This window comes from Protopterus annectens, chromosome 12.part0, assembly GCF_019279795.1.
Source record: "Protopterus annectens isolate FY-2018-M chromosome 12.part0, PAN1.0, whole genome shotgun sequence".
NCBI lineage: Eukaryota > Metazoa > Chordata > Ceratodontiformes > Protopteridae > Protopterus > Protopterus annectens.
This window is the reverse complement of record NC_056746.1, coordinates 767,619,572-767,645,191: the sequence shown is the minus strand read 5'-3', so window position 1 is coordinate 767,645,191 and position 25,620 is coordinate 767,619,572. Positions and strand designations below refer to the sequence as shown.

At 41.0% G+C, this 25,620-nt stretch overlaps 1 protein-coding gene across 2 annotated transcripts in view; it reads left to right on the top strand.

Moving 5' to 3' along the window:
* SCNN1G (sodium channel epithelial 1 subunit gamma) overlaps positions 1-25,620 on the top strand; it is a 1,228,370-nt gene that overhangs the window by 201,161 nt on the left and 1,001,589 nt on the right. For both annotated transcript variants that reach the window (XM_044089818.1, XM_044089817.1), the window contains exon 2: positions 12,797-13,121. In XM_044089818.1, coding sequence (XP_043945753.1) covers positions 12,805-13,121 — 317 coding nt within the window. In that variant the 5' untranslated portion in view covers positions 12,797-12,804. The remainder of the gene's footprint in view (positions 1-12,796; positions 13,122-25,620) is intronic.

Sequence of the window (25,620 nt, the reverse complement as noted above, 5' to 3'; positions counted from 1 at the left end):
TTAATTAATTAATTAATTAATTAATTAATGCGGGGGGTGCAGATGGTTGAAACTAAGGAATTATTATTAAGTTTAAAGTTATTGTTTGCCTAAAAAGCAATTGCTAGAAAATGGAAATCTGTGTCTAAACCAGCTGTAATTGAAGTTCTGAATATTGTACAGGAGATAAAAGAACTGTAAGTGAGGCTGTTATAAAAGGGAAGGAGTAACTTATATAGAAGTAAGTGGAATTAGTGGGAATAGTATGTACAGAATAATGTTCAGGAGGAGGAGGAATAACATTTAAGGAAAGGCAAGAATTGAGCAGTTCTTGTAATGTTGGAGTGAATGAAAATTGTTAAAAAGAGAACACATCTATATACTTACGATAACTAAAAAGTTGTTATGAGTTGTTTTCTTTCTGTTACTGTGCATGCTGCTGTGTCACTTTAAAAAAAAAATAATGTTTTGTAAGGATGTTAAAAAAGGAAACTTGTATTATTAGCAGAAAGGATATTAGTAGATGTAGATGAAAGTAAGGAATTTCTATCCAGAAGGAGATGAGCAGGCAGAGTGCCAAGACTCTAGCAGATGAAATTTAAGATGGACTTTGAAAAGCTCGTTATCTGCTAGTTGTCTCATGGATGATGGTAAGGAATTCCATGCTTTAAATATGAATGTGGAATATAGGGCATCTTCCCATGGCTGTTGAGAAATCCTTGTGAGAAGGCAAGTTATTTATCTTTAGAATACAAAAGTTTAGTGGGATTGTACCATTCTATTATTGGAGTTATTCCTAGGCACAGTTTAGGATAAAGGAGGAAGTTGTGTGCAACGTTTAGTTTTGAGAATGCTAAGTAGTTAGGAAATCCAGTTTTATTGGGCAGGTTGACTGTAAATTTGGTTATTTTGTTATAGCATTGCTCTAACTGATTTAGTTGAGTGGTCTGGATAAGATTTGGAGGCATATAGTAGGCTTATAGGTGGTAGGTTGTTGATGTGTTTTTTTGGAGCTTGTGCTATTAGACAGTGGACTGTTTCAAGCAAGATATTGTTTGTGGAATAAATATGGAAATTATTCTTTAACTGTGAGAGACATTTGGGAGATGAAGAGTATTAGTCTGGCATTGTGCAATAAATAGGATCGGTCAAGCCATTTTTCTGTGGAAGAAAAATACTTTTGGGTGATGTCTTACTGCTCAGGGAGGGCGGAGGCAGAGCAGATGAGTGTGACATCATTAGCATACATTATGAATGTATGTTTATAAAAGGGTTAAACTGTAGGACACCAAGGATAGAGCCTTCTGTCCCACCAGTTGATATAGGTAAGTAAAATGTGAGTGCGGATTTCCATTTGATGCATTGATTTCTACTGGGTAAGTAGCTGGTGAACCAAGTTAAAGTGGAATCAAGGAGACCTAGGTGAGGGAGGATGTTTAGTAAGATTGGGTTGAATACGGTGTCAAATGCTTTAAAACAATCAAGGAATAAACAATAAACCATTTTTTTGTTTCTAAATCAACTGCCTGTATGTAAGAAAGACAAGAGTGCTGCGATTCTGCTGTAATTTGGGTGAAAGCCATGCTAAGAATTGCTTGTTGCTTAGGCGATATTTCAGTAATTGTGAATGTATGCTGGGGAGGGGAGTGGCTGTAGCTTCAAAGTTAGATGGCTCAGTGGATTTACCACTTTTATGAAGTGGGATGATATAGGATTTTTTCCTAGGGTAGAGACATGAGATTCAGAAATTGATCATTTGATTAGAATTGCATAGGCTTTAGCTTTGGCTGCAAGTTGAAGATATTTGTCTGGAGGACTGTCAGCTGATGGTGTAGCAGGTTTCAATTTGCTAAGGAGTTTTTGGATGTATTTAAAGGAAAACTCCACCTTTTCCTACAGTTAACTCAACTCTTTGGTTGCTTTTCATCCTACAGTACAATTTCAGTACTGTGTAGGTACCTGAAACCTTTTTGTACTTTCATTTCCACACTTTGGTATCAAAGGAAGGGAAAGACCACCCACTTTTTTAAGCTTAACTTCTCACATAAGTTGCAGAGGAATTTGTCTACACCTGCATGGCATACTACAGACACAGAGAAATTTGTAGTCAGGAGCTCAAGCTGCTGTAAACAAGACAGAGATGTGTGAAACATTAGCTGCTTCTAATGTAGCCATGCCTTACAGAGCAAAATAGAACAATTAGATCAGTCAAGGTTCAATGGCAGTTGTCACCTCTTTTGACAAATTTAAATAAGTAGCATCACAGTATTGAAATGCTAACCTTTGAACTTTAAATGTTTGTTGTTTATACTGCTTTACATTTTAAGATGACTTGAATGTAGTATCAAAGATGTCTGTGACATTTAGAGAAAAGTCAGAAAATATTTTTGTCGTGTAAATCTTGTAAAGTATCCGCACATTTACCAGAGTGTAGAGGGAAGGGCTGTTAATTCATCTTGGACTACAAAAAGATACTTTTGAACAAAGACCTGCAGTTTAGCAACTGTTTTGGTTACAGCTATATAATTCCTTATACCGTAAAACAAACTCAGAGACGCACACAAATGACAGCCATTCAAGAAATAAAAAGCACAACTGACACTAATCCCATTATATGTCAATGGTATGGGAATATACCACTAATTCCTTATGTCTAGCATGATTCATATAAAGCAAACTTGAAATGGATTATGGGAAAGAGAAAGGCTTGAAGAAAAATAAGGTCATGTTCGATATGCCAAGCCCCGTTGACAGCCATTTTACAGAAAACATATTAAAATCTTATAAGGAGCAGTCAGAGTGATTTTGAGGTGTTAAAATAACTCCGAAAACAGAGAGAGAGAAGATTGTTTTTAGTTCTAAGGTGAAGTTTTAGGGAGGATGTTTAGTATGATTGGGTGGGATATGGTGTCAAATGTTTTAAAAAGATCAAGGAATAAACAATAAACCATTTTTTGTTGTTTCTAAATTGACTGCCTGTATGTAAGAAAGACAGGAGTGCTGCAGTTCTGCTGAGACGTGAATGAAAGCCATGCTAAGAACTGCTTGTTGCTTAAGCAATATTTCAGTAATTGTGAATGTATGCTGGGGAAGGGGAGGTGGCTGTAAGTTCATACTTAGGTGGCTCAGTGGATTTACCACTTTTATGAAGTGGGATGATACAGAATTTTTTCCTGTGGTAGAGACATGAGATTCAAAAATTGATCATTTGGTGAGAATTGCATAGGCTTTAGCTTTGGATGCATGTTGAAGGTATTTTTTCTGGAGAACTGTCCTTGCTAAGGGGTTTTTGGATGTATTTAATGGAGACTCAGTAAAGAGCAAAAGCAGGAGAATTGTTAGATTTATGGGAGTGTGCAGTTAGTAACAGGAGAGAGGTTCATAGGTAGGTACTAGGCTGTTGGCCCTAGGGCCTATATAAGCCTAGGCAAAAAGGTACCCTGGCTTTCGCCACCCAAGAAAATTATTTTCCTGTGCCCTTGTTGAGCAGAGCCACAGAGGTGATCCTCGGGGTGAATTTCCTATTTCCCATCCAATCATCAAGATATTTCTTGACCGCTATGGCGACCCCTAACCGGGAAAAGCCGAAAGACACAACAACAAGTGCTAATGAAGAGCTTTGTTTGGTATAGATAGATAGTTTGTTCCAGAGTATGGGAAGTCTCTGGGACAGGAATCTATCCCTCCAGCATGTTCTGTTTATTGTGGTGACAAGATTTAGGTCCCTAGAGCATGTTGCTCGGAGGGATTGGGATTTCTTTAAGTGGAACATGTCCAACAACTCTGGGTTTGATATAGCTTTGTATGTTTGACAGAGATCGCCTCTGAGTAGGCGATATGCGATGGAGTAAAGCTGGAGTTTTTTGAGATGGTCTGCATAGAGCATCTGTTTGAGGCCATTAATCCTCTTTGTGAGGTATTTCTGTGGCCTTTCCAGTAGTAATGAGTGATGAGTAGAGGGGAACAAGGACCTCTTTTTTCCTGGATGAGAAACCTTTTGTGATAAGGTGTGCCACATAGAAGGATTTCCCGACTACTATGGCAATGTGATTATCAAAGGAGAGACTACTGTCCACCTGTATCTCAAGACCTCTTATCACACTTGTGGTGTTAAGTAGACTACCACCTATGTGGTAGCTCATGGGTCCAGAATTTTTACCAAAGGGGATGACAATGCACTTTTTGGCATTGAGTTTAAGGCCATGGCTTTGACACCAGGCATCTGTCTGTGATGCCCTTTTGTAGGATGTCCACATCATTAGGAGTTTTGATTATGGCTCTTAGTTTGCAGTCATCTGCGAACTTCATTAGCCAAAGACCTTCTGTGTTAGCCTGTACTTTAGAGAAGTAGATACCAAACAGGAGAGGACCCAGGACTGAACCCTGTGGTACTCCACTTGTCACTGGTCTGAAGTCGGATTTGGAGTCTGCTACTTTCACAGTGTGGGTTCTGTCAGTGAGCCCATTGGCAACCCATCTTGTGACATAGGGATTTATACCTAGTTTAGTGAGTTTATCTATAATTCCAGAGTGGGGGATGGTGTCAAAAGCCTTGGCGAGATCTAAATATTCTGTGTGAACCACCTTACCACCTTATCCACTGTTCCAGAATAATGACAGGTTTGCATTAATGACGCACAACTTAAATATGGATGCTATATTTTATTCACTGTCATTGGATAGGGAACTAGGTTAGGTGGTTTTACCTGTTTTCTGGAGTTTGTTCATAGTTCATCAAAGCATTTAGGATTTCTGACTTTAGATTCTTAGAGAATCTGAATGTTTTCTCTTTAGACTAGTTTCTTTATTTTGTTAAGTAATTCTCAGTATGTTTTGGTATGGGTATATGGTTGGAGTGCTACTGTTTCCAGGCTGTCTCTCTGTCTGTGTGTCTCATACAGCTTTTCATTTCAAGATTCAGGCAGGAGGCTGAGTTGGCATTGACCATTTTCCTTTTTACGTGTGTCTAGAAAATAGGAGCTGAGTGTTCAAGTGGGAGAGTTTTTAGTGGAAGCCATTACAGTTTTTGTGTGATATTATGACATTTTTTAGGTTTATTCTTGTCTTAAAGCAGGTAGTTTTATTTTTTTCCACTGTCAAATGGATAACGTGTGTGTGTGTGTGTGTGTGTGTGTGTGTGTGTGTGTGTGTGTATGTGTGTATGCATAAGTAATATGTATGTATTTATATAATTGCATAGCTGTACTCATACACGCAACACACACGTGTGTGTGTGTGTGTGTGTGTGTGTGTGTATGTGTGTGTGTGTGTGTGTGTTTAAAGAGAAGATGTCATGTTATTCAGTTAAGTTTTTTAAGCAGTTCCATATTATGTTGAAGTATTCAGTTTACCTTGTTAGACATTTCCTTATTGTGTTCGAGTATTAAGTGGTGAAGTCATTTTTATGAGGTCTTTGTGGAATTGGGGTAGCCAGAATATTTTATCATACGTTGTGGCCCTTGAGCTAGCACGAGGGGTGGTATATGTTGCCCTCTGATTATGAAAGGTTGTCCACCATTGCTCTATGGTGTATCTGAACTACTTTTATATGTAAACTCTGGATGTACATTCTTTCTTGCATATATAGACTGTACAGCATATCAGTTGTTATCTGTTCAGGCTATATGTTATGTTGACAGTCCTCGTTGCATGTCAGGACAGTACACATTCATCCAGAGTACACATTAACATGTGAACACTTCCTTGCTGTGGTTAAAGCTTATTTACCACTGTTCTCCAAGTTATGCAGGACCTTACAGAAGTCATAGCACATCTGCTTTATGCGGTTCCCACAGTAAGAAGTTTAAGGAAAGTGATGACACTGAGTGACATGATATTTACATATAGTTTTTGCAGCATAATGTATTGTCCATCAAGTGTCCAGACTATAGTGTGCACAGGCCACTGGTACAAAAATAAAAACTATTGTTGGCCAGATACTGGGTAACAACTGATTTGTGTACTGTCTGTCCTTATTCGTTTACTGACGGAGGTCCGTACATGTCATGTGCTAAGTTGTTTCAGAAGCAGATGTGCCAAAGACCAGAAGATTTAGTTGCTGGGATGGAGCTCTCAGTGCTAGAAGCAAATGTCATAGTGCAAACCTTTAAAAAAAATTACAGCAGTTATCCATAAACCTGAGACTCTTTAAAACACCTCTTAGCATAGTTGTACTTAGAACTAACACCTTTTCGACTTTAGTGGGACCAGCTATCCCATATGGCAGAAGAAAATCCAGATGCTTCTTTTAGATGGTACTTTGGGAATGTATACAAATCTGATGCATTGTTGCCCATGTAGCAGGATTCCTGTGAGTAGTTTGAGACATGGGTTGGGGTGTCTTTATGTGCTATGAGTAAGGAGTATGAAAAAGTGGTTAAGAGGATAATCTGTGTTAAAGAAATATCATAAGACAATATATATTTACATATCACAAAGAAGGCGGAGTACAGCAGAAGTAAGAACAAAACTCCAGTTTTAATTCCAAGAATGTGCACCTAAAACATACGGATGAGCGCTTTCACCATTACAGCTTCTTCAGATCCTTGTATAAAAGTCACAGTAGACCTCCCCTCATATAAGCAGCTCAATTAATCAATTAAAAACAATGCTAGAGAATTTAAAGAACTCTCCCATATTTAAACATGTTGATGTAAAGTAAGGCAAAAATATAAAACATACATAATGACCTAAAAACATGCAAATGAACATACTGATAAGTTAATATTGGTAAGATGTTAAATATTAATAAAATAGATAATCAAAAACATATACAAATAAATAATAATTCATTTTATGTTCCTGCGTTGTCTCAACTTAGGTTTTATAGAAGCTCTATCATTCAACCCATGCCCCCTGTCAGCTTTTAAACGAATGATCCAGTCATTCTCCTTAGATTCAGTAAGATTCATAGTATCACCACCCCTCTTATTCACAACAATTATCTCTAAGACCCGGAACAAAAAAGTATGGTCATTATCATTGGTGGTTATATGTTTTGCAAGGGCATTATGTAAAGTGCCCTTTCTCATGTGGTAAATATGCTCTCTCATTCTATCCCTTAATGGCCGGTTAGTTGTACCAACATAAAAACTCTGGCATGCCTGGCAAGTAGCTAGATACACCACATTAGGTGTCATACAATCTGCATCTGCCTTGATGGAGAAAATGGTGTGTAAATCCGTGTGTATAAACACCTCACTGCTATCTATGAAAGAACAAAAGTTACGATGACCACAGGGTTTAGTGTGACCAGTGTTCCTCATAATCCTATCATGTCTGGGGTGACAAAGCAATCGCTTTAGGTTGCTCTTATTCCGAAGTAGGAAACTTGGTGTCTCCCCCACAATGCGTTTCAAGTCATCATCAACCAGGAGAATATCCCAATGCTTGCTAATAATTTCCTTTAACTGATGTTGATCAGAAGTATACAGGGTAGAAAATTTAATAGGTCTATTTACCATGTGATCTCCAACGATTTGATCTTGGATCCTGAGTCCAAAGTATGGTGCACCTGAGGTAGTGCGTGACATGCATGCTTCCTCCATGTATGGTATAATCTCATTATCCTTGTATCCCCGGGTCAGTAATCTATTTCTCAGATTGTCTAATTCTGAGATAAAACCCTGTTCAGTGGGGTTCAGTCTCGAGGCTTATGCGGATATATTTACATAGGTTCATAGGTTCATAGGTTCATACTAGGCTATCTGCCCTAGGGCATTTATAAGCCTAGCCAGAATGTGTTTGGCTTTCGCCACCCATTTTAAATTTATTTTGCTATGCCCTTTTTCGAGGTTAGTATACTGTGCCTCTGTCTAACAGTGACACAGAAGTGATACCCGGGGTAAACCTACGATCTCCCATCCACTCATCAAGATTCCTCTTGAAGAGAGTCAATGAGGGACTCTGCCTAACCTGGACTGGGATTTTATTCCAGAGTGAAGGGAGCTTCTGGGTTATGAATCTGTCCCTCCAGCATGTCCTATTTATTTCAGTGCTGAGGTTCAAGTCTCTCGGCATAGCTCGATGGGATTTGGATTTTCTGAGGTGCAGCATGTCCATTAATTCGGGTTGGACATGGCTTTATCGTCAGGCACAGATCGCCTCTGAACAGGCGGTATGCCACTGAGTAGAGCTGGAGTTTCTTTAACCGGGCAGCATATGGCATCTGTTTGAGCCCTTTGATCCTCTTGATGAGGTACTTTTGGGGTCTTTCCAGTTGCTGCAGGTGTCTGGTAAGGTACATCCCAAAAGGGGCATTGTACTCAATTATGGGCCTGATGAGGGATGAGTAAAGAGGCACGATGACATCCCTGATCTAGATGTGAATCCCTTCATGATTAGGTGGGCTATATAAAATGTTTTTCTAACCACTTTGGCCACGTGGTTGTCAAATGAGTGATTGCTATCAACTTGGGTCCCCAGGTCCCTAATTACTTCTTCTGTACTTAATGGATTACCACCTATGTGGTAATTTGTGGGCACTTTGTTTTTGCCAAAGGGGATGACTATACACTTTTTGGCATTTAGCTTGAGGCCATGGCTCTGGCACCAGTTGTCTGTTTCTATGAGGCCCTTTTGGAGGATGCTTGTGTCGGCTGGAGAGTCGATTATGGCGCCCAGTTTGCAGTCATCTGCGAACTTGGTCAGCCATAGTCCTTCCGTGTTGGCCTGTACCTCTGAGAAATATATACCGAACAAGAGAGGTCCCAGGACTGAGCCTTGTGGGACACCACTTGTAACTGGTTTGGAGTCTGACATGGCTCCAGCAATTCTAACCATGTGGGTTTTGTCCTTGAGCCAATTTGCAATCCATCTAGTGACATAGGGGTTTATATTTAAGCTGGTGAGCTTATCTATAATGCCCGAGTGGGGTATTGTATCGAAGGCTTTTGCGAGGTCCAGGTAGGCTGTGTGGACCACCTTCCCCTCGTCAATGGCCTTGGTGACTGTTTCAAAGAAATCAACCAGGTTTAAGAGGCAGGATCTGCCCTTAACAAAGCCGAACTGGGTAGGATCCAGTGTTTGTAGGTCCCCAATATCTTTATTTATGAGGTCCATGATGATCCTTTCCATAGCTTTGCAGACCAAGCTAGTCAGGCTTATGGGGCGATAGTTTCCAGGATCCGTTGAGGCACCGCCTTTATGGAGAGGGACCACTGTTGCAGCACGCCACTCTTTGGGCACATATCCTGTAGTAAGGCTGAGATTGAACAGTAGTTTTATGTTTGGGTTTAGCTCTTCTTGGAGTTCATGTAGGCGCAGCCGGGACACCGTCTGGTCCCATTGATGCTGTGTTTTTTCTTTGGGGAGGCGGCTCTTACCTGAGCATCTGAGATGTCAGGGGGGGGCAGCACTCTGCTGGGATAGATATTTGCCCTTTTGGTGGGGAGAAGTTTGCACTGAACCTGTCAGCTAGGATGTTGGCAATGTCTGTGGGTTCGGTGTATTTTTTGTCATTTTGGACTAATTCTGAGCATATCTGGGAATTACCACCCAGGTTCCTAACATAACTAAAGAAAGCCTTGTGATTATCCTTAGTGTCCTGTGCAATTTTTCTCTCAAAGCTGGCCTTAGACAATTTTATGTGTGCCCGTAGTTTTTTGCTAATACTGATCAGTGATGCCTTCCCTTTTTGGGATTTTGCTCTATCATTTAGTAGCTTCCTCCTTCTATTGTATAGTTTGTTTATGGCTGGGGTCCACCAGACAGGAAGTCTGCCTTTGGAAGATTGGGTCTTGGTTTTATTTGGCATCGCATGATCCATGCATTCCTGAAGGTGTTCATAGAATGCGTTTATAAAGGATTCTGCAGTCTGGGCCGTATTTTCCACAGGCCCGGGGGCTTTGAAGGATTCCACCTCAGTTTTGAGGAGTGTGAAATTTGCTTTAGAGAAGTTTTTCACTGTGGTTTTCTGGGCAGGGGGTGGGATCGGGATGTGAATATCCAGTGAGATTAGTTTATGGTCTGATCTTACCAGTGAGGGATACACTTCTGGTCTGGAGCATAGTGTCCCCATTTTGGTGATGATCAGGTCCAGTATGTTTTCCCCTCTTGTGGGAGTGGTAACAAGTTTATAAATTCTAGGAACCTTTGGGCTAGGGTGTTGGAGCTAGAGTAATGCCTCCCAGTCTATGTTTGGGTAGTTGAAGTCGCCCAATATAATGGTGTTTGGAGAGACCTTCATATTTTCCAGTGTTCTCAGGAAGGCCGAGTGGGGTTCCTGGGTTTGGGAGGATGGTCTGTAGCAGGCTATAAACTGGAAGGCAGTTTTACCCACTGTTAGTTGCACATGGATAGTCTCTGATGCTTCGTGCTTTGCCACCAACCTGGAGATGTGGGTATCTTTGATGAATATCGATACTCCCCCTCCTTTTGTGGTTCGGTCCAAGTTTTGGGGCCGAAAAGCATGGTATGAGGTATAACCTGGTAGTGCTGGGGTGCTCTCGGGAGCCCTGAACCAGGTTTCTGTTACTGCACAGATATCGATGTTCACCATGCTAAGGAGAGTTTTGAGTGCGTGCATCTTGAGGTTTAGACTTCTGGCGTTGAGTAGCATTACTCTTAGTTTCTTATCCCTTGTGATACCTATGGAGGTGGGTTTGTCTTTTGAGCCTTGCCTAAAAAAGGCACTGTGGGGGTAGCAAGAGCCTTTGCCAATATCCGAAAGCCCAGGGGTGACAAGTGCAAGCCGTCCCTGGCGAAGCATCGTGGCTTGTCGAGCATATCATCCCAAGCTGACAGGCATTGGATCCCCTTTGAATGACACCAGTACTTAAGCCAGTTGTTGAAATTGATCATCTTGTCTTCATATTGTGGCATCATTCTTGGTGAGGGTAAGATGCTACTCAAGGTCAGGGTCATACCTGCCTGGGCTACATGCTCAGAGAGCACCTTTATGTCTCTTTTCATGTAGTCCAGGGAGGTACGTCTCAGGTCATTCACACCAGCATGGACAATGACTGAGTCATATTTGTACTTGCCTTGGAGTGACCTGAGTGCTTGTGTTATGTGGCGGATCCTAGCGCCCGACAGGCTGCTCACCGTGACCCTCTCCTTGTTCAGCCTGGTGAGCGGGACGTCCGTGTGCCTGACGATAGTCACCTATTACAAGTGTATCAGGTGTGTTGTTTAGTCTTAAGGGCTGTGACTATTCGGCACACTGGCTTTGTGAGATATGTGTTGCACGTGTTTTGTTTTGGGGTAGCGGCTGCTTGGGTGTCTGCTTTGGAGGTCTCTGCTGCTTCGGCAGATCTTTATTTAGAGCCTCCCAGTATGTTTTTGTGTGATTATGTGTTTGGTTTGCTGTCGTGGTAGGTCTATGTGAGACTGGAATTGTAGTGAGTGTGGTTTCCTTCTCCTCCTGACTGGTTATGCCAGTACTGAGTTGAGAGAGCTTAGCCTCCAGTTTGGCTGTATGGTTGCATCTCTCACATGTGTTGGAATTTGTTGGGAGGAGGAGAGGGTTGTCTGTGTACATGAGGCAGTTGTAACATTGCCTCAAGATTCCCAGATTCACCAGCTGGACCGGAGAGGAGATTGACAACTCACCTTTGGACATGCTAGAATAATATTGGGAATTCCGTAATAATTGAAAACCAGGGCCAGTGGGGAGTGAGGGTGTAGTGCTTTTAATTTTTAGTGCAGACTTATATAATTGCTTTAGTGAGCAAGTGCCAGGTAACTTAAGTGCAATGTGTTACAGGTGACTTAAATGCAAAAACGACAAACAGTAACTTTCTTTCAAGTGAAACAAGGAAATAAATACAGTAAGCAATGCAGATATCACTAGTGATCCACAGAAGCGCTGAGAAGCTGCGTATTAGGTGGAATTAGCGTTCCAGGGAAATAACAAGCAAACAAACAACAAGCATATAAACAAAGCTAGATTCAGCAGGCCTGGATGTAGTCTATGCTACAGCAAACAAGGTGTACCAATTACATATGGTTGGACAATAAAGCATTAGGTTTAAAACTGTCCCTTTCCATATCATGTACTTGTTAAACAGAAACTTTCGATACTGATATTGTATTGTACGTTTTGATTTTGTCCAGAAGAGTATCCCACATTAGAACTAATCATTCTACAAATAAGTGCATTCCCCATTTGGTACTAGACCAATCACTAATCAGACTCCTGTCTGATCCTTCCAGCTATAATTCGTCTTTCCTTCCTTCATCGTAGGTATTCATCTTTAAAGGTCCTGTAAACTAGGATTACATTTCTATTAATTTCCCTGAATGACTGGCTGAATAATTTATGTGCTCTAGTTTTGTAATTTTCTATCATAATGTATAGTTTACAGTGTGTGTGTGTGTATGTGTCTGTGTGTGTATGTGTCTGTGTGTGTGTGTGTGTGTGTGTGTGTGTGTGTGTGTGTGTGTGTGTGTGTGTGTGTGTGTGTGTCTGTGTGTGTGTGTCTGTATTTGCATGTACACAACTGTTCAGATTTTGTGACTGCTTAGGAAGTTCAGCTCTGGTCTTTCATCTTTGTAGCTGCTACTTTCATCTTTAGCTGTTCTTTATCGAGTTACGACTGCTCAGTTCTGAAATGGGAAGTTTCAGAGGTATTCTTTTATAGTGTTTTAAAAGTGCAATAGAATGTAATCACTAGATAGTGAACTTTAAGCCTGCAGACTTTTTTGAATTTTATTGTCTTACTTGTAGGCTATATACTGCATTTATTCAATATCAATGCCCAGCCACCTTTAAAAACAGAGTTGTGGTGCTGATGGGACTACCTGGTTACTAGTTTAATAACAAAGACAAAAAAATGCTTATGAATTATGACAGGAATTTATTTACTTTTCCCTGTAGTGACAAAGATGAAGAATACAAAGAAGTTCAAAGAATCTGTCAAAAAACAGTTGCCACTGACTGGTCCGGAGTCACGGACAGTGAAAGATTTGATGGACTGGTACTGTAACAACACAAACACTCATGGTTGCCGACGTATTGCTGTCTCTAGAGGGCGTCTGCGTCGTTGGATTTGGATTTGCTTCACACTCACTGCTGTTGCAATTATTTTCTGGCAATATACACTGCTTGTGATGTCATACTATAGTGTCACCGTTTCAGTGATGGTAAAGTACCAGACCCTTTCATTCCCTGCTGTAACTGTCTGCAACATTAACCCATACAAGTAAGTTATTCTAATCAAGACAACTGCACATGAAAAGATTTATGTTAATCAGCTAATGTGGCAGGTTTTTGTTCTTTCATCATGTAATTATGCTCATTCATCTAAAATGCAAAGCCTTTCATTAAACAGTACATGTGCAGAGCATTAGGATGAAGAAGCATTGTATGTTAATACAACAACAAAAAAGTTGTGTTATGTTAAGTGCAGTGCCTTGAAGTAAGTCAGAACTCACATAACAATATAGTCTGGTTTTATATTTCATGATGTTACTGAAAAATAATCCAGGTTAATATTACTGGTGGTAGCTAAATTATGAGAAGTTATTTGCTTGGCATTTATCAACACTGAGGTAAACACCTTCTATTTTCAAAGCAATAGTCTCAGAATATTTCAAAATCAGAAAATTATTTCCTAGTCTTTTTTTTCCTAGTATTTGTAGACTAAGAATTAAAATATTTCTGATATTAAAGATATTTATGAAAAGATTATTAAATATGTTTGTAAATTCAGATGTTGATGTAAAAATGTGCCCCTCTGTACTACTCAATATGTATTTTAAGAAAAAAAAGAGGTTGTGTAAATTGATACCCAGGCATGTTTAAGCTGACGCAGAGGCCTCTGGGCCTGGTTTACTATAACTGATCCCTATACAAGTCACCAGCTGTAGTTTGTCAAATACTTGGCACCACTTCAGCAGCATTTCTGCTGAAGTGCAGACATCCCTTTGTTCCTAGTTGAACTGACCTTGGTGTTGATTGCCTTATATTTATTTTGTTTATTTTATTTAACATTTGTTTCCAGAGAAAGTCCGACATGGAACAAAGCTAATTTTCAGTGGAGACCCATGGAGGAACACTCCAGATGCATGTCTTTGAAACGTGGGAGGAAACTGGAGCACCTGGAGGAAACCCACAAGAACGCAGGGAGGACATGCAAACTCCGCACTGAAGGCACCCCAGCCGAGAATAGAACTGGAGAACTTCTTGTTGTGAGGCAACAATGCTACCGCTGCACCACTGTGCCGTCCAAATATTATATTATATAGGAAGTGTAGTAGCAGAACCCCCACATGGTAAGTTGTGAGGGGTTTTGGCCCTCGAAAAAGTGCTATATTTTCTGTTTTAGGAAAAGCAGACTTCTTTTTGCAAGGTTGTTTTTGCTTTGATGCATTCGCAATTATTTTTTTCTATAATGTATTTTATAAGTAATGTGTAGTGTTTTGTAAAGTGAAAAAGACTGCTTTAAATTCTGACATGCCGGAATCAGTGAGGGGAAAAATTCCCAACCAGCATTCAGAGGCACCTGGAATTTCCTCCTGCCTGCCTCCTTACTGTTCTCAATACTTTAGGTGCCCTCCATAATACTACAGAATTGGAGGAATTCAAGTGCAGGGTGTTAAGAACATTGTCACAGCCAAGACTGCATGTAGACGTCTTTGTTTACCTGTGGTTTTGCTAATATAATCTTCCTCTGTGTGGGTTGCTTTCATTAAGCATGCTTGAGCACCCAGTGATACATCAATGCATTTGTACTACTCACCATTTGTCAGAGTTCACTAGTTTACAGCAAAACTCTGGCTCAGGCCATTTGTTTACCTCTGTTGGGCTGGGTGTGCAGGACCACTGGGTTTGAGAAGGCCCAGACTAATTGTTTCCCACATTATACGGAGGTTTCACTCCTAACTTGAAGACTCCCTTTGATATTTAAGCACTATTTGGATCTACTTTAGTTTGACCTCCTTCCACCATACCTGATTATGCTAATGTAAATTCTGACTAATAAAATAAGCCACCCACACACACTCTGCTAGCTTGAACGGCCTTAGTCCTTTCCCTCTGGATTCATAGCTTGTATGTGGCTCTCACTTCTCGCTACTACTGTGAGGGTAAATATATTATTTAATTACATGCTGAAGCTACTCTAAACATCTGTGCTATTGTATGTGCAAAGTATCTCTCTTTCTCCATTGTAAACTATATCATTGCTGTCTGTGCTAATGTGCTAATTCCTTTAACATTGAATTTTGTTCTTAATTTTCCTGTTTTGCTATGCTTGTGTGCTAAAATGTAAAAGGGGAGTCGGGTTTTGAGATTGTTTATAATTAAGGACTCAAATGCACTGTTTACCGTAATGTTCAGTTTTAACTGAATGCATATTTTGAAATGGGTCTCATGTTTTATTTAAGTTGGAGAGCATTTTGCAAGACGTGTGTTTCAGTGATTCTCCTGTTTATTCTGATCTCTTCTCTAGAACTTTAGAACTTTCTCTCTTCTTTTCCTAAATAGCAGCATACTGTACCTTTGCCTTTTCCCTTCCTGCTTTCTAATACATTCTTCCTTTTTTACCGCAATAATACTTGGGGTTCCCATTAGAACCACGAACGCTTGAAATTTCGAATGGCATATGGTCAACACCATATGATCGAAATTTCGAGCGTTCAAAGGTTAAACGTGACGGCGCCATTCTGTGCAGAATGGGAGAATTTCCCTTTTTTGCACTGAAGTGCGATCTCGGAGTTGGTATATTTAAGTAGGGGGTGTGGGAAGGTGCAGCCCCCCACGTGTGGGGTACAGGGGGGCTTGCCCCCCTTGCCTGCACTGTTAAGGTAAGTCTTTTTTTTGTTTTCTTTTTATTATATATTCAAACTTTTAAACTTCGATCATATGTTGTCGAACATATGGGATTCGAAGTTTAGAAAGTTCGAACATATAATATAGACCTTAATACTTGTATATAGTGAGAAAGCCTCTCATTGTATTACCACACTAATTATCCAAATAAATAAATGCTTTTCCACATGGTTGGCCTGTTTATCTGCAAGCAGCATGCTCCTTTATGCTCACCTCCTTTAATTTCCTGATGTTCTTCGTGTTTCACTGTTGCAGTCATTACATTTGGGTAATCCTGCTGGCAGGTTGCCCTCAGTTGGCCTGAATTCCAAAGTCCTGGGTCCTGCGTCGGCTGCTGTCGCCCCTTCCCTGACGTCAGTTTGTCAGGGGTATAAAAGATGCGGCCAACGCCATTTTCTTTAGTCTTTCTTGCCGCGCAGTGCCTGAAGCAGAAGCAGTTCGCAAGTCAGATCCAAAGTATTCAATAAAGGTAAGTACCCCATTGTGGAAACTTTTTTCTTGCTTCAGACCGATGTCAGAAAAAGTAAATAATTGTATTTCTTGTAGAAAACAAATACCTCATAAGGACTTTCATTCTTACTGTATTCCTTGCTTTTAGGCCCTGATCACAACGTTTCTGGTTGTCGGTTTTGTGCTAGATTTAACCAACACACTATTAAGCGTCGGTATGATTTTGCTTTAAACTATTTTGGACGCCGGTTTAATTATCCAGAAATGTCATATAGTCATCTGACTACCGGAGTTCACAAAAAACGCAAATAAAAGGAGAGAGATAGACAACCAAGGCCCAAAACTGACGACAAAGCTTCTCCTAAGCCAATCACCGGTTTGCTGGTTCTCAGTGAGGTGCTTTCGCAGCCCCTGACGCCCGCTACTTTAGAGTCTCAGGCCGCTACAGACTCCCATGTGGAATCTCCCGCTGGAATCTCAAGGTATTGGAGCCTCAGATACTATTCCTTCAGATGGGTCCAGAGCCGCTGAGCAGGCACCGGCTTCTGAGGGTGTATTCAGACCTAAACATCTTTACATTAAACCAACCTCAGCTTCAAAGGCAAAGACTAAAGCACCTTCTAAAGCAAAGAAACAAGCTGAAGAGCCATGTGGACAGGCCACTATGCACAAAAAACAGATGCTCAAAATGGCCGAAGACTTAATTACCTTGATATCAGGGGTTCCCATCCACCTCCTGATAAGAGGCCTAGGCAAGAGACTGACTATGAATCTTCAAATCAGGTTTTTATTTCTTCTGATTCCTCTTCTGATCAGGAATATTCTCTTCCCCCTTATGAGGATTCTGATGCTGAGGAATCTATACCTTCAGCTTCTCCTCCAGAGGACTATTCTTTTGGGGAAACCTTGCATACCATGAGGAAGCATTTCCACTGGGAGAAGCAAGATTTTTAAGAATCTAAAAAGAGGCTCAGGGATTTCCTTTTACTACCTCAACACAGGCCACTTGCCATTCCACCTGTGTTAGATATTGTAGATGACGTGTTTTCGGAGTCTAGTCTTATCCCTGACTCCTTACCTCCAGCTCTTGTTAAGCCAGACAGATATTACAGGGTTCCTGACTCTCATACATTCCTTTTTAAAAACCCTGCTGCAGACCCAGAAACTATTTCACAGGGTCCCAAAGGAGTTAAGGCTTCCGCTGCAAAAAACCCTACCCCCTCTGACAGAGATTCTAGGGCACTGGATAGATGGGGATAAAAGGTTTACACATCTGCTACCTTGGCTACAAGGGCCTTAAACTGTCAGTTTCATATGCTCAAATATCAGCAACATGTCATGGCATTGCTTAAACAGAAAATGTTATTAAACTCTGAATGTGCAGAAAACAAGGAAATGCAGGATTTATTGCATGCAGCTGAACAAGTTGGAAAGCGTACTTTGCAATGTGGTTTTGATTCTTTGGAGGCCTCCTGCAGGGCCGCAGTTACAGGTTCTGTAATTAGGAGGCATGCTTGGTTAAAGGAACAAAATCTGCTTAATCATGTCAAAGTTACATTATTAGATGCACCTTTACAGCATGGTACTTTGTTTGGTGTTAAGGCAGAGGAGGTGTTAAAGAAAATGGAGGACAAAGCTAAATCTATGCAAGCTGTCAAAGATTTTTTAGAAGCACAGCCACCTAGGTTTAGTAGACACTGGCCTACAAAGAATTGGTCCTTTCCTGTGTCAGACAGACCTCAAAGAGGCAGATCCAGATGCCCTAGAGGCAGATCCCAGGCGCAAGGTTCCTACAGGTCAAAGTAATGGGGTGCTTCTACCTCCAAAGTTGGAGAAGACAAGTCACAACCATACAGGAAACAGTCCCAATGACTTCCCCCTGCCTGCACCAAGCACTTATCTCCTGGCAGCACCCTTTGCGGGAAAATTAGCACTTTTTTCTTAAAACTGGCACATTATAACCCAGGACAAGTGGGTTCTAAATATCGTGTCACAAGGGTACAAGTTCCATTTCCATACCCTGCCAAAGGCAAACGGCTGGCCAGATCTGCCAAAAAAGCAATGGGCAGAGGCACAAAAACAAGTCTCATCCCTCATGGACATGGGGGCCATTCAACAAATACCAGAGCAAGGCAAGAGCAGGGACAAGGATTTTACTCGACTGTTTTTGGTACCCAGAAAGGACAAGGCCTGGAGACCAATACTGGACCTATCTATTCTGAACACATTCCTGGATATACCAAAATTCAAGATGATGACTTTGCAGCAGCTTCTGCCCATGCTGGGCAAGAATGCTTGGCAGGTGACTCTAGAACTAAAAGAGGCATACCTGCATGTCCCAATCAGACAGTTATGCAGAAGATACCTCAGATTCAAGGCCGGCTCAATGCATTACCAATTTTCTGCACTGCCCTTTGGCTTATCTACTGTGCCCAGGGTCTTTACAAAGTGCCTGGCACCAGTAATTGCATTCTGCAGACAGAGGAATACAAATATATCCTTACTTGGATGACTGTCTAATTCAAGCAGAGAACAAGGACATTCTTCTACAGCATCTGGCGTTTGTGAAAAGACTTCTAACATGCCTAGGGTACACAGTCAACAAAAAGAAATCAAAACTAGTACCCTCTCAAAAGATAATATTCCTGGGTGCAAGCTTAAATACAACTGCCCAGATGGCTTATCTCTCGCCAGACAAACGAAGGCAACTGAGTACCTATTTCAAAATGTTGGCAACAAAGGCCCAGTTATCTGCAAGAAAAATTCTGGCATCCTGCATCCTACTAATTCCATATGCAAGACTGCATATGAGGAAACTTCAATGGTACCTAAAAAGTGTTTGGACTCAACATTGCCACAGCCTGGAAATGATGATTACTCTCATTCCCTGCCTACAACAGGAGTTTCGATGGTGGGAAAAGGCTTGTCATCAAAACAAGGGACAGTCATTCACACTACCTCCAGCCAGGCAGACACTAACAACGGGTGCATCAGATTATGCCTGGAGGACCCACATGGCAGGAAGATGCATTCAGGGCACATGGTCTTCAACCCAAATGCATCTACATATCAATCAAAAAGAGATGCTAGCTGTTCAGAATGCCCTGACAGCCTTCAAGGACCTACTTCATCCGGGACAACTACTGATAAAGACAGATAACACCACAGTCATGTGGTATATAAACAAGCAGGGGGGCACACATTCTTACCCCCTTTGCAGACTAGCCATGACTTTGTGGGACACAGCATTGACTTACCAAGTACATCTGCAGGCACAATTCCTGCCAGGAAGGAAAAATACTCTGGCAGACGAACTAAGCAGAAACCTCATGGATCCCCACGAGTGGCAGCTGGATCCACAAGTCTTCAGCATGATAACAAGGAAATGGGGATGCCCGGACATAGATCTATTTGCCTCCCCTCACAACTACCAGCTAAAAAGATTCTGCACAAGGACTTATCACAGACAAGCATGGAAAGTGGACGCCCTATCTTTCAGCTGGAAAAACCTATCAGTATATGCCTTTCCCCCACTGCCTCTCCTCCCCAAGGTACTCCTAAAGGTCAGACAGGAGAAGCCAAAAATTATACTGATTGCCCCAGACTGGCCCCACCAGTACTGGTTTCCAATCCTAAAGAAATTGTCTCAATGCCCAGCTTGGACTTTATCTGACATACCTCATCTACTGTCCCAGCAAAACAATCAGATCCTGCAGAGCCAACTCAGTACTTTAAACCTGGCAGCATGGCAGATAATGTAGACACACAAAACACGCCTCTCAGTAAAGCTGTGATGGATGTCATTTTGGAGGCCAGAAGGCCTAGTACTAGAAAATCTTATGCTGGAAAATGGGAAGAGATTCTGTGCTTGGAACCAGGCACAAGGAACTGATACAGCTGTGCCAAATATTCCTCAGATTTTGCAATAATTAACTGAGATGCTGGACAAAGGCCTATATTTTTCATCTATTAAAATTCATGCCTCTGCCATTTTGGCTCATTACAGTACAGAGCCACCAATCTTTTCTCATCCTTTACTAAAGCAGTATCGCAGAGAAGCCAAAAATTTAAGGCCTCCAAGGAGATCACCAATGCCTGCATGGGACCTCAACTATGTCTTATAAAAACTCACCCTACCTCCTTTTGAGCTAGCTGCTACTGCTGATATAAAGCTTTTATCTTGAAAAACAGATCTGCTCCTAGCAATCACTTCTGCAAGATGAGTTTCAGAGCTACAGGCACTCATGGCTGTGGAACATTTTATCATTTTTTTTATCCAGACAGGGTCTCTCTGAGGACAAACCCAACATTTATGCCTAAGGTGGTGTCCAGTGTGGCTCTTAACCAAACTATTCATCTGCCAACTTTTTATCCAAATGCACAGAACAAGGGGGAGAGAATTCTGCATTCTTTGGAAGTACACAGACAGCTTAGATTCTACTTGGACAGAACCAAAGTTTTCAGAAAGACATAGCAATTACTAGTGGCATATGCTGCAGGATCACAAGGAAAGGCTATATCAAAGCAGATTATTTCAAAGTGGATAGGCCACTGCATTCGTTTCTCCTGCTTACACCATGGCAAACCAGTGCCTAAGGGCATTAGGCAACATTCAACCAGAGCTGCAGCCACTTCAGCAGCCTTTCTCAGGGGAGTACCAACCAAGAACATTTTAGAGGCTGCTACTTGGGAGTTCAGTGCACACCTTTACAAAGCACTGTCATCTGCCACTCTACTCGAAATCCAGGCTTTGCCACTGCAGTTCTGTAGGGCCTCATAGCCGCTCCTAATGCTGTTTAGCTCCAGCCTTCCATCTAAAGCTTTGGGACTCTACCCAAATGTAATGACTGCAACAGTGAAACACGAAGAACATAGTACAGTTGTGTACACTTACCATAAATGTAGATGTTCGAGTGTGTTCACTGTTGCAGTCCAGGTTACCCACCCGCCATCCCCCTTTCTTCTGATGGAGCCTATCTTTCCTTCTCTGATTTATACAACCTATGTGGTGTATTTGCTTGTAGATGAAAGTAAAGTTTATATTGCTGCATGTATTTATATATATATATATATATATATATATATATATATATATATATATATAAATTTTGGCTACCCTTTTAGGGGGCACCTGACATCTGGGGCAAGAAAAACTAAAGAAAATGGCGTTGGCCGCATCTTTTATACCCCTGACGACCTGACATCAGGGAAGGGGTGACAGCAGCCGATGCAGGACCCAGGACTTTGGAATTCAGGCCGACTGAAGGCAACCTGCCAGCAGGATTACCCAAATGTAATGACTGCAACAGTGAATACACTCGAACATCTACATTTATGGTAAGTGTACACAACTGTACTGTCTTTTTTCTTTTCACTAGACATTTATGGTTGGAAAAAAAAACATGTTTGGCAGCAAGGATTCATTGTTAGGTCAGCATTATAAAATTTCACAACTTTTGCTATTGTAGCAGGTGCCACCCATAATTCTACAGAACAGGAGGAATTGAAGTGTAGGGGAGAAGCTACTTTAATGTCTAACAGGCCCCCTCATCAGCGAAGGGAAAAGTTACACACCAGCATTTAGAAGCACCTGCAATGTACCCTTTACTGCCTCTTTACTGCTCTAAATAATTTAGGTAATTGTAGCAGCTGTTTTTGTTTCCTATGTCACAGAGCTTGAGTGCTAAGAATATTGCCATAGCCAAGACTACATGTACAGAGGGCATAAATTGCTTCGCTGTGTTTTTACTGATGTAATTTCCCTCATACCTCTCAAACTTTTAGCATAAGAACACTAGACAAAGCCAAAAATAATGTGGGGCCAAAGGCCCAGAAAGAAGGACACATTTTAAATGTTGCGCTTATAAACTTAACAAAAGGTTTTGTGTTAGTGGGGATTTTCTGAAAGCTTTAAAGCCGGAAACTCAAGTGTACGTCTTTATTTGGTGACTTCAATCCTCAATGATTTGCAGGGAAGCCACAGATTTTACGAGGAACAGACCAAACATATGAGGCAAAAATCAGGACATTCCTCAATAATCTGTTCAGTTGATAGCTATGATCTCCTTCTGTGTGGGCTGCTTTCATGTTTAAGCATCCTTGAGCACTCAGTGGTACATCTGTGCAGGTGTACTGATATACAGTTGCACTAATGTACCACTGCCTGCATCAGTGCACTTATACTGCTCCCCATTTTGCAGGGTTTGCCTTATTACTAGTTTACAGTGGTGTACCTTCACTTTTAGTTTCTGTCTTTTTAACAGCCACAGGCTGCAAAACTCTGCTTTAGGCCACTGGGTTTGAGAAGGCCCAGACATTGTCTCCCACATTACTGGGAGTTGTGGCCCACTTCAGTTCCCCCCACCACCAATTCCCTTGCACCACCAATTCCCTTGCCACCCCTCAGAGCCACACATTTAATTCCACTGCTCTCCTCCCCATTTTTAATGACATCACAAATCTGCTTAAAGAAGCAGCTACATATCTGAACCATTTCCACACATTCATGCACCCTATACCATCCATCACAATAGTATTACCTGCTTAAAACCATGTTGTTCACTATCCGACCTCATAGAGCATGCATCTAGAGCGTGCATGCAACTGTGCATGCAGTTAGAGCCCCTCCCCAGAAATTCACCTGCTTAACACAGGAGAGTTAACCATCCCCCATTACATCTAGCAGTCTAAATATCTTTCCTAGCCACCTCTCACACAAGATTTGTCCAACCCATTTATTCCACCTCTTGGAAAAGTTTAAACAAAGAGTAGACCTTAACAGAGAAGGAAAATACTTGCCTTGCTCAACTGTTATTATGTATGCCAGTAGAGCCAATTTTCTCCCACACCCAGCTGGTCGTACCTTAATCTAAGTACTACATTAAATGCACAGTTTTTGCTATACCAGTAGAGCAGCTGTCCTTTACAACTATTCTCCCTTGCCACCCAGAATAATGCATTTCAGTCTGTTTCTCCCTAAAACTAAGCAGCTGTGTAGAAATATAGCAAGCAGTAACCCTGTAGCCAGTCTGATAAAAACAACACAAAAAACACTAGATTTTGATTAACTTCTACATCTTTTTGCAAGAAAACAAAAACAACTTTTAGATACTTTCACACATCAATAACTCACATCTTACTGGTATCTCACAAAAACCTCCAACAAACCCAACACACAGTATACCACACTAGAATGCTATACCTACACCTCATCTCTCTACTACTCCTCACCACACTTACACACGACTTTCAAACTTGCATCTCTCCAAATAGCAAATTGCTCAACAGCCCCTACCCCCATACACCAAACAGCACCCTCCTTTTTCATTTCATCACAGATGTTCCCGCCAAATGCCTTCAACCTATCTAGCTTCAAATATGTGAAAACTAACCTGAAAACAATGTACCACATCTTTATAAACAAATCTCTGGCACTGAATCACTCGGCTGAAACTCAGCGGAGTACTGCTGTGTCACAAACTGCATCAGTATCCTCTCCAAGCTTGACAGCTCTAGTGACAAACACATCTGACATATTATTAATTAATACAGAGTAATTTACAGTAAATGTCAACAATTCCAAGCATACCTAGCATTTTACAACCCTGATGAAGCTATAGTCATAGAAACCTGGCTAAAACCTCATAAAAGACAATGAAATTCTACCTCCAGGTTATAACATTTTCAGTCTTGACAGAACAAATGAATGAGGTGGAGGAGTAGCAATTATATACCAAAACTCCGTAGAACATATCCATTACCCACACCCTCTGCCACATTTAACAGCACAGAATACCTTATAGCACATCTCAAACTTAACTGCATCACCAGGCTTTACTTCCCACGGAACAAAATAGTAACACAGCAGATCAACTTTTGCACTGGTTATATAACAGTATACCCAGTGAAACCATTATAATGGGTGACCTTAACATAAACTGGGACCCTAAAGACAACACCCCATCAATGAATTAGTTTGGTTTCTCTCAAATAATAAAATATATTAATTTATTTATTGACATTTAGTTATCAGGAAAATCTGACTGAGCAGAAGCCCATTTTCAGCGGAGGCCCTGGGAGAATACTTTTACAAAAAAATAAAACAAAAACATCTGCAGTTTAAATAATTATAACAAATTAGACATAATCTAAAAACATTGGTTAAGAATCGATGCAAGGTATATGATAATCATTTAAAGTTTGGAGAAATTTTAGACAGTTTGTAGAGAAATTAAAGGTAAGTTAGTATAATACAATTAAGAATTGTAATATGAAGTGAGGGAAAAACAATCTTATGGTATAATTAGAGAGAAAGTCTGGGAAGAGAATTAGATAGCAGGAAGTAAGTGAAGAAGGGAGAGTAAGGAGGTATAAGGAATGAAAAGGTACTTGATCACATTTAGGGATATACTTTATCCTGGTTTTGAGCAAGAACAAAGCCAGATTTTAGCTAGGAAGTCTTTCAGTGTGGTTTTGAAAGATGGGAGGGAGGGTATAGACCTGATGGATACAGGTAAGGAGTTTCGGGCCTTAGCAACCTTGAACGAGTTTGCTAGGTTTGTAGACAGAAATGAGTTTTTGGTCAGTGGATCACAATGACTGACTGGGAACATAGTTGTGTAGAATGTTTCTTAGTGCTGGAAAGGCAGGTGGATGCTGGATTATTTTATAGGTGGTAATAAGTTGTGTAAATATTTTTTGATGAGGGAGTTCTAACCAATTTAGACTTTTCAGTGCTATCCAGTGGTGGGTTCTGAAAAATACTGCAAATTTAGCATCTTTGTTATAGCATTGTTCAAGTTTTAATTTTTGTGAAGCTTGGAGGTTAGTAAAGATGGGAGCACCATAAAGAAGTGTGGGGAGGAGATAAGTAGTAGCACGTGTAGTTTTAGTTGTGCCTGTGAGAAATTTTATGGCTCTGTATAGCATCCCTAGTTTTTGATGAGTTTTTCTTATGAAAATTTGAATATGTAGGTCGAATGTAAGGCTTTAATCCACTATGACCCGCAATAGTCTGCTATGAGAAGTGACTTCAGTGGTTGTTTTATAAAGAGAGAGGACTTTAAATTGAACAGTGCAGTGGTGCAGCAGTAGTGTTGTTGCCTCACAGCAAGAGGTTCTCTGGTTCGATTCTCGGCTGGAGAGCCTTCTGTGCAGAGTTTGCACGTCCTCCCTGCGTTTATGTGGGTTTTCTCTGGGTACTCTGGTTTCCTCCCATGTTACAAGGACATGTGTCTGGAGCATTTCTCCCCTGTGTGTGTGTGTGTGTGTGTGTGTTTCTTGTTAAAAATAATATAGTTTAAAGTAGGTTAGATTGTAGAGATAGTGACCTGTGTTGGCTTAGTTTTTCTTAGTGCTGGGCCCTTTCTTAGCCCTATTTAGTTTTACTTGTTATTAGTATATTTTTAGTGTGGGCTTAG